We start from the raw sequence: 10,513 nt of genomic DNA on the forward strand, positions 1-10,513 counted from the left end.
TGCTGTCTTAAATGAGCAGTGATGGTAGATGTCTGCAGCACGATGCAGCCTGAAGTCGGCCGGACGTTACTGACAGATCATCACATAAGATGGAAGAACGCAGCACTTCCTGTCACGGCGCCTCAACGCCACCAGCTTGTTTATCGCAGAACTGCACAAAATAATGGAAAACGTGTAACTTCGCATCATAAAGGAGCCTGTTGTTCTTTATTTTTTTACCTCTTAAAGGTTATTCACAGTCTCATGTGGAAAAGAAAATGTAAGCAGTAGGCTGATAGAATCACACCCTTGAAGTATTTACTAGGTTCACATCATTGTTGTGCATCTTTAAACACAATGATGATGGAGTCAGAACATGAAAAATTCATTACACTCCCAGCTGTAAGCTACTCCAAAGCAAAAGTTGTAAACCCACCCTGACACCCAGTGTTTATCAGAGACACACAAACAGGTGGGTGAAACTACAAAGACACGCACACAAAAGAAACTCAGCTGGAAACTGAAACCTTTATGTACAACAAAACTGGTGATTTAATCTATTATGTCATTAACAAATCTTTTTGCCAATAAATCTAATTCCAGACAACAAATCTTCTGCATAAAGTCCTTAAGGAGTTGTGAGAAATCCTTCAACGCCTCACTAGAGGGAAGCAGTTCTCTGACTGGGTGGTGGTCCCTCTTTTACTGGAGGCTGTGCTCCAATTATGGAGGAAACATGCCTCTCTGTCTCAGATGGGAAAGATGGCTCCAGAGAGGAGAATTTACCTGAATTTCTCAATTTCCAAACATACCTGAACTTAAAGTTGCACTAATCCTTTTTTGATCTATTTTTAAAGCGTTTGCAGAGGTCTTTTAGTTACGATTGTGCCATGTTTATCAAAAATCATAGAAATCTGTGTTGTGTTCTAGAACAAAGTTTCTGTAGAGCGGCAGTAGTTTATCAGAGATTAACCTCGGAGTTGTGGGCGGAGTAAAGGTGCTTTCACACCCAACACGATTGACGAGACAATTGACGTGCCCCGCCCCTCTTTTGCCGCATGGCAAATTCGCTGCTTGCTGCCTGTCAAATAATGTGTTTTTTGATGCCCCGGCCACATGTGGGAGGAGCTACCAGCTCTGTCGTAGAATGACTGGACACGTACAACGTTATTTATTATGAAGAGTTCTACGAAAACATCGGTAATCATGTCTCCATGTTTGGGTTATGATTATCATTGAAAAATTTCCCAGTACTGGGAGCTGTGTCTGTATGACAGCCGTTTCCGCGATATTTCTGTGTCTCTGTGGCTGAGCTTGAAGGCTCACTGTTCCGTATTAATCCGAGGGGGAAAAATATAATTAGGAGACCTTTTTCCTTTTTTTATTTGTATCGATGAAACCCGAGCTGGCAGCCCCCGCAGCATCTCTCTGTCTGCTGGCATATCGAGCGAGTGAGCTCCACCGCAGGGGCGAAAGCCGCCTAGCTGTCCAGAGTGTATCCCGCCATCGTCCAAAGTTGCTGGATAAGCTCCGCAAACCTGCGGCTAAAACGGGTAAAGGAAAAAGTTCAGGACAAAAACTTTCGCTTTGGACTAGTATTCCACCCACTGATTGAGTCACTGAAAATGTCAAGAGCCCAAAGCTGAGTTTCTGATTGGCTGATGCGAGTCAGCGACCTGTCAAACTTCCGGTATTTACATTTTGGCTGTGCCGCCTAATTCGCGCCTCCCCACTCAAATCAAGCTGCTGGGCGACCTACGCGCCTGCGTCCATCGCTCAATTTGCCTCCGGACGCGCCTGTACGATTGATTTAAGATTGGAGTTGGCCGCCTCTGCTGCGCGAATCGCGTTCGGTGTGAATGCACCTTTGGACTGCGCTTATTTCTTATCACCCTTTTGTTTCCACTCTGCGCTGCTAGCTTACAGCCCCTCAAAAACCCAAGCTAGCATTACTTTGATTCACAAATATTTTAATAAAAAAATTCTCAGAAATTTTGTTTTAATCCTAATTTTTTTTAAAACTGTGCTCCATCATGAGAAAAATGCAACAAGAACATGTAAAGAACCCCAAAAATCCCCATTTATATTGGAGCGGGTCTTTAAACTTGTTTGTTATTTGCATTCAGTTGCCAGTGCAACAACAACCATGAATAGAGCAGATCAATAAGGAACCCATGATTTCGTTCAATGGACTATATCACTACTGCTACTGCTACTTTTCCTGACCTTCACTTTTTCCTCAAACAGCGTGAACCCCGTACTGCCGGTGAGTTTAGACCAGGGGTCTCAAACTCAATTCAGCCGGGGGCCGCTGGAGGCGGAGTCTGGGTGAGGCTGGGCCGCATCAGGATTTTCACAAGAAAATCACTGATAAAACATTCCAATGTTCTCAAACATCTTTATTAAAAGTAATTAATTTTTAAAAATTAATTTAAAAAAAATCAATAATGAATAAATAAAATGATAACCATGACCATACAGCAGATACAGACGACTGAAGAAACCATATTTTGACTGATTGACTGACTGACTAGAACAGTGTTTAAATGGTGGGGCGCAGCCCCTTTGGGGGAATATGAATAAAAACATGTTTACATTAGTTATGGATATTGTGCATAATCCTATGTAGTTGATAATAAATTAAATATGGCAAAAACAACCTAAAAAGGCATTTGGTGGCAGAAAGAGCCGCTGTTTACAGTGAACCAGAGAACTGAATCTCTGAGAAAAAAACAGAATTCATCACTAATGTGGAGGGAAACAAGGAAAGATTTGTTTTAACTTTGTCTGAAAGTTTTGGAAGGATTCTAAGAAAAAAAGAAGGAAAAATTAATAAAACAAATTATTTAGAAGTTTTTTTTTTCTGTAATGATAGTAAAAGTACAATATTTAGATATTTTGAGAAGATATACGTTTAACTTGAGCAAATTATCTGATACAAATGATATTTGCAGCTGAAACTCTGGCCCAGAGAAAACTATTTTTATTAAGTTTCAAATGTCTGTATTTACAGAACCTCCTTCATTTCTGAGCTGAAACGTCAATGCAAACGCGCGCACACCAGCATTCCTGGCCTCCACATCTGGAGCGCGCGTAACCGCGCGTTGCTACGCAATTTTTTAACTCTGGTCTCGAACTCTACGCACAAATCGGGCACGCACTGAACGCACACTGAATCTTCATTCCGGTTCAACATTTCCACGCACAGTCGCAGCAGCACAGAGCTCTGACCAATCAGGAGCTCTGATTTGGGAGCTGGGTGTGTGGCCTCTGCTTCAAAGCACTGAAGTGCTGAACATGATCAAAGAGAAATGAATCCTTGCGTTTTGTGTCCGGTCGGGTTAATATGACACCCAGACAGACATTTAAAAGGACAGAGTTGTGACAACTAAAAGTATGGAGAAACATTTTGGGGGATTTCCACCGTTTTGATTTCCTCTGAGATTCTCCCTATTGTAGATGCAGAGGAGCTCTAATGAACAGTAAAAATACAATAGAAGAAGAATCTCCTTTCTGCTACTGCGTGCGTGACCGCACTGCGCAGGTGTGGATACCACCTGCTGACCACGCGCAGACCGCGTTCTTGAACGCACCCCATGCGGCCGTTGTGGAAGCACCTTTGAAGATTCTGCTCTCGCGCACGCGCGCATCACTCACGCACGTGGAAGTAGTCAGAGTTTTTCTGCTTGTGGAGGAGGAAAAGGCGCTCGCGAGAGTCTGATTTGTCCGCGCGGAATGTTTGATGCGTGCGCGGAAATGTCTTAATTCTGCTGGAGTTTTGACATAAATAAAACTCCACATGTGTCTCCCATTCATTCTAAGTGAGACATTCAGCTCCTCCAACACCCGGCGCGGCGTCAGAAACTCGCTTTTTGATGAGCGGCACGCTGTGAATTTGTCGCGCGGCGATGGAGGGGCGGGGCGCAAGAATCACGTTCAGTGTGAAAGCACTTCCAGCGGCTTCATAGCTCCTCGTCCTCCCATCTGACTGGAGGAATGAATGAATGAGTGAGGAGGCACTGGACAGACCGCCGATGTCCCGCCTCCAGAGTCATATTCCTCACTGTGATTGGTTCGTTCAGCTCTTCACAAAACAACTGTCATTCATATCAACCTTGCGGGCCGCACCAACAGTAATCGTTCATATGAAGACGCGGGCCGCAAATCATCATTCGGCGGGCCGCAGATGGCCCGCGGGCCGCGAGTTTGAGACCCCTGGTTTAGACAGTTAAATGGTGTCCTGTGCTTTCATTTCACCATGATGCTGTAGCACACCGACATCCACAGGAGTTTAAACTGATTTCCGCAGCGGATTCTCACTGACATGACAAAAGGAAATGCCAACAGTGAGCAAACATTCGTGTTCAATTTCACACAGCTTGTTTTGATTATTTAAAAATAGATTTTTCTCTCAGAGACTGGTAAAACCTATGGGCTATTATTGTTTTTCGATGTTTTTTGTGACACATGTACCTCAACTGAGCATACCTGGAGAGTAAAACTCCCAGAGGTATATGTCTGCTCTGACACCATGCATACACTCCTAAGGTGTTGCAGGGTTGGAGATGTGTAAGAGTTCTCCGAAAAGAAAAGTTCACCTTCATTCTGCGCCGGCAGAATAACAAAATGTACCTGTTTGGCGTGCAGAACGCACAGATCCATGGGAGCAAACGGGCTACCATCACCTGGGGAGGTCTGCGGTTGAGTCGGTGGAAAGATAAACACCAAAGAGCTGAGGGGATTCATGAGCGAGAGGATTTAACTGATTTTTTCAGAGACTGGCGTGCAGAGATGCTGATCCATATTCATCAGGGGCATCTGTGTGAAAGAGCTGTAGGTGTGTGTCTGCCGTTTCCTGACAAACACACACATTTCTCGAGTTGTGCATCTGATAAATCAGTGCCGGTGATAAAACGGGCCAATGTCAAAGCTGCATCTTCACAAAGCACACCATCACAAGGATCATCACCTCATCACAGCTGATGGTGCACAATCCAGAACATGGCAGGTCATTCGCTGACGACACACTCTTGTTCTTCACACTGCTGTAGCACAAACCAGGTGCCTGTGCCAGGCAGGAGCTCAGGGCATTAAAGACAGACTCCGATTAAAATTGTGTTTTTAACATGTTCTTGTAACATTTTCTCATAAAGGAAGACATATATAAACAACATTAATGTTAAAATTATGTTTGCAAATGCAGTTTGAAAAAAAAAAGAACTGTAGTTGTGACGTAGAAGCCGCAGTTGGCAAACTCCCTGCTCCACTCTACTCTGATCCACCCACTTGCAGACAAAAAGATTTATAAACGTCTTCATTTTCTTCAATCTGAGCTGGAATCTGGATCTAAACTCTATGGCTGCACTGGTAGAATTAGGTTAAAGGTGTGAGGAGCTGTAAGCTAGCAAGAGAGACTGTAAACAGAGAGATGATGGGAAGTAGGGGTGGGCTTATGCAACACCAATCGTCCCGCCCACAATTCAGAGGTTAATTTCCAATAAACTGATGTCACTGATGAACTGATATCTCAAACTGGCAGTCCGCAACACAAACAAATGTTATTTATCTTAGATGCTGATACACCAATCAACTATACCTGCAACTCATTGAAGACGATTCATTCATTTATCCATGTTCTAAAACCGTTGTATCTTTAGAGGTCACAGAGCCTTACCTGACTACTTTTGGGCAAAGGTTAAGTACACCCCGAAAGATCCCCATTTTGTCGCAGGGCTAACTCAAGACTAATCCAGTTCTGCTGTGAAGAAAATTTGACTGTAAAGTCCCCTATCACCAAGAATGTCAAACCCTGCAGACAAAACGGAAATGTACCTACACTAAAGTAATCAATAATTGGAACCATAGAAACCGATTCAGGAGTGCCAGTACTTTGGCCCCAAAGACACATAAATTACAGCATTCCGACATTATTAGATTAATGCATTAAGAATTCAAACACCTCTAAATATAAACCCCGAATCACCATTCTCACTTCACCAGTCACGCATTTGCACTTCACCTCTTCTTTTAATCATTTGCTGCCTTTGCGGTTCTTCATTTGAAAACTTGATAATGATGATGATAATATTATATTTAGGACATACAGTATACCTATAAAAAACAATATAAGAAATATCTGAAAAGGAGTGAGAAGAAGTTAAAACCTTTTTAGTTCTTGCCCCCAAGCCGTAGCCCTTTTGCTACCTTAAGTACATTAACGTTGGGAATGGGGTCGTCTGGAGCCCACAAGACAATGCATTGAACTTGCTTTCTTCTTAATGATTTCACTGGTGTCCGTGGAAGACATGAAATCCTGTCCACCTTTATCATAGGAGGATCACACTTCAATATATCCGTTGTTCTGTTTTGTGGGGTTCAGATGACCCCACACCCAATGTAAATGTACCTCAGATAGCACAAGGGGTATGGGTGGGGTCGCCTGGAATACAAAAGCTAGACCAAATTTATTACCAAATCCAGTGCACCCACAATGTAAAAGTTGGATTCCAAATACTCATGGACACACAGAAAGTATAACAACACATATACTGTCAATAAATAGACACATATAAACTAACACACACAGAAACAGCTGACACACATTTGTCATGTATAAACGCTCATTTGCTTACATTTAAACCTTATTATACCATGGTCTGGGTGAATACTCGATTCTGATTGGCTACTGGGTGTGCATTAAAAACTGATATACCACGGTGATAAACCACACCTAAAAAAGAAGTTCCGGTCACACAGACCAAACGTTCGATATCACTGCGCAGGCTTCTTTAAAACACATTTTTCCTTCATCATCTGGACAAAACAAGCAATAATGGATAAAATTTCTCTCTGAACTGATGCTTTATTTGACTTATTGTAGCGACCAGCATTTATATTCCTCTCCTTTTGTAAGGTAAATTAATATTGACAAATTGGTTATTCTCCTTCTAATAAAACACCACTCGACATGAAAGGTGTAGTCTTCTGTTTCACCACAAGAGGGAGTTTCTGCTTTAGAGCAGCTCAGAAGAACGAACCTGACCTGCCGTGAAATGAAACACAGACAGAAGGTGATTGTGTTCCGTTTATGTTCTAGCTGCTCACTGAAGGATTAACGTCAGAAAAAGAAGAAAAATATCCTAATTTGTCCGGGTCTTTCTTTCAAAACAGCGACACTTTACCGCTGCGGCTGAGGTCTGTAACGGCTTCCGGCTTCATGTGTCCCCGTGACAACAAACCGCATCACGGATCAAATAGTCCGCTTTGTGTGAAAAAACGAGCTAAACCAAAGACATAAAAAGAATAAAGTACTAAATATTGATTGAATGTTTATTTATTTTGTAAATGACCATGGTATAAGCGGGATAATACCCTCCGAAGAGTGCATTATGAGAAATTAACGCACTTCACGGAGGCAACCGTCCTCCGCTTCGCGTCGGACGGTTTAGGCCTCCGCGTCGTGCGTTAATTTCTCATAATGCACGCTTCGTCGGGTATTATCCCTTACTTACTCAACCAACACATTCTTACTCCCAACTGATCACATATTGACGCTTTGGGTGTCCTCAACTTGTCATTTTTTGACTTTGACATGCTGGCTGTTCCCATTAAATCACAAGTCCTCAACATCCAGGTCGTGAACCGGTACTGGTCCAGTACCAGGACGTTGGAGCGCACTGTACCCAAACCAGGTACCTTAACTTGGTACCAGTTTAATTTGGGCCTAGTTCTTGTTTGGTACCACGTCCAGTGCCAGGCTGATCAATTTTCACAAAATAACCAATTTTCACAATAAAATAATGTGATTGACAAATATGATCATGTTTTTGTGTCTAAAAATATTATAGAGAAAATAAAGTGAAAATAAAAACACAAAAAACAAACAGACACACACACAGACCAACGTAGTGGGCAGATTAAAGAGTGCACAGTGGGTGGGTGGTGGAGCTGATGGTGTCAAAAAAGCTCTAAGTAATCAAAGCTGAGTAGAAACGCCTGTCGACTGGAAAAATAGGTGTCTGGTGTAAGCTGGAGGTTGAGCGGATACCGCACACATACGCAACACATACCGCGTACATACTGAATACATACATCACACAAACCACACATACAACGCACACATACCGCGTACGTACCACACGCATGCTGCACATATACCGCATACAGTACATATGCCAACATGCCTCCCGCATACTTTACATATATCGTACACAAACTGCTTACATATGCAACCAATACTGCGCAAATACAGCATACATACCTCCCGTATACCGCACATGTACTGCATTCATACCGCGCACTTACCACATGCATACCGCACATTTATCGCACACATACTGCACATATAACGCACACATACCACGCACATACCACACGCATGCCGCACATATACCGCACACAAATCGCTTACATACACAAGAAATATCGCACGCATACTGCGCAAATTCCACACACAAATCTCCCGTATACTGCACATATACTGCACACATACCGCACATATACCACACACATACCACACATACTGCATACATACCATGAACGTACCGCGCACATCCCGCACACATACCACACGCATACCGCACATATAACACACACATACCTCATACTGCGCATACAACGCGCACATACCACACGCATGCCATACATATACCGCACACAAACGCAACACATATCTCTTGCATACCACATATATATCGCACACAAACCGCTTACATACGCAACACATACCGCACGCATACCGCGCACATACCACACACATACCTATCGCATACCGTACATATAACGCCTACGTACTACGCGCATACCGCGCACACCTATCGCATACCGCACATTTACCACACACATACTTGCGCATATCGCACACATACCTATCGTATACTGCACGTTTACCGCACACATACTACGCGCATACCGCGCACATATCGCACACGCTGCACACATACCACGCGCTCACAGCTTCACAGCACTTCCGCAACCAGTGTGAATCCTGTGTAAAGCTTTAAATTTAGCTATATGAGCTGACGATGAACCATTTTATTGACGGTTGCACTGCTCCATAGTTTCTGTTTTTCTATAACATGCATTAGCTCACAGACTCATTTGCCTTATTTTGAAGGGACACACAGATCAGCTGCAGTTGCACACATGTCAACTCTTCCTCAAAGATAGAGCACATCATCATTCTGCAGCAGTTTTAAACAGTAGGAATGCATACAAATGTCTTGCAGAAGCCCCTCAAATGGCCTCTCCATGAAAAAAAAATGCAGCGAGGCATGAAAATAAACCAAGTCAGAGGTACCTTGACATCTCGGTGGATGATGTTGTTGTCGTGGCAGTAGCGCAGCGCCTCCAGGATCTGTCTCATGTAATGACTGAAAGAAAATGCATGACAGTTTTCAGCACATCTTTCTCTTCCGAAGTTTTAGACAGCTCCTCGCAGGGTGAACTCAGAGACGCAGCGCCTCACCTGGCCACCGCTTCGCTGTAGACAAAGCCGGCGTCTGCCCTCTTCACGATTTCAAAGCACAGGTCAGCTCCATCCATGCTGACAAACAGAACAGACAAACACGTGGTGAGGCAGAGCCGGTCTGATGAAAAGGCCATGGTTGTAACTGCAGTAAACAGCAAAGGTCAGGGTCCTGAACACTGATGGAAGTGAAGGTCAGAGGATAATAGGATCCCCACAGTTCAAGCCGGACTTGTTATTTTGAGAACACAACGCCAAACTTTGTGTTTTTAGGGTTTGAATGTGGGAGATCTGCAGGTATTTACCAACAGGAGCTGTCAATAAAAGGGTGGGAAGCGTCGTGTTCAATTTCTGAAACATGCTGCGGAAATGAAGCAAGGCGGACTGACAGGCGGCTGGGGAGCAGCAAGACGGAGTGCTGACAGACAGACAGACAGTCCCATCCAGCAGAGCGGACCTGTGCAGCATCAATGCGTAATGAGGGGGAAAGAAGAGCTCTCTTTGAATTCGCCGCATTGTTTTCCTGGAGGTGAACAGAATGGGAATGATTGTATCTCTGGCTACTCTGGTGCTTAGTTGTAGCACAACCTTGGAAGTATTTTTTTTATCTGTGAAATCTGACAGATCCCGACACTAAATGAATACCAGCAGAGTGCCAGCGTTCCTCCTCTGGGGTTTATCTCCTATAAAAGGTGTAGAGCCTGAACGCTTTTTTTTCTTCTAAACATCTTCAGACAAACGACCAGGAAAAGTGCTGACTTCTCTGGTATAATGTGAACCCAGAGGTGCAGCTGCAGCTTCTTCTCTCACATGATGCTTAGAAATTTATGAGCAAAAAACTTGGAAAACCGAAAAGGCAAAAGCTGTATAAATTAACATATATTTGTATTTACAATATAAATAATTGTTCAGAATAATTATGTAATCTTAAGGATTAAATTGTTAACTTTTGTGTTTTAGTTATAATTTATACATACATATTAGGGCTGGGCGATATGGGAATTTTCATATTGCGATATCGTTTTTTTCATTATGTGCGATAACGATATTAAAAACGATATCAATCAA

The 10,513-nt window shown here is 43.2% G+C and overlaps 1 protein-coding gene across 17 annotated transcripts in view; it reads right to left on the reverse strand.

Moving 5' to 3' along the window:
• Positions 1–10,513, reverse strand: part of caska (calcium/calmodulin-dependent serine protein kinase a) — a 136,334-nt gene that overhangs the window by 55,857 nt on the left and 69,964 nt on the right. For all 17 annotated transcript variants that reach the window (XM_024286027.2, XM_024286024.2, XM_024286028.2 and 14 more), the window contains exons 4-5: positions 9,446–9,523; positions 9,278–9,350 (exon numbers count right to left, since the gene is read on the reverse strand). In XM_024286027.2, coding sequence (XP_024141795.1) covers positions 9,278–9,350; positions 9,446–9,523 — 151 coding nt within the window. The remainder of the gene's footprint in view (positions 1–9,277; positions 9,351–9,445; positions 9,524–10,513) is intronic.

The sequence above is a fragment of the Oryzias melastigma genome, linkage group LG21, assembly GCF_002922805.2.
Source record: "Oryzias melastigma strain HK-1 linkage group LG21, ASM292280v2, whole genome shotgun sequence".
NCBI classification, from domain to species: domain Eukaryota; kingdom Metazoa; phylum Chordata; class Actinopteri; order Beloniformes; family Adrianichthyidae; genus Oryzias; species Oryzias melastigma.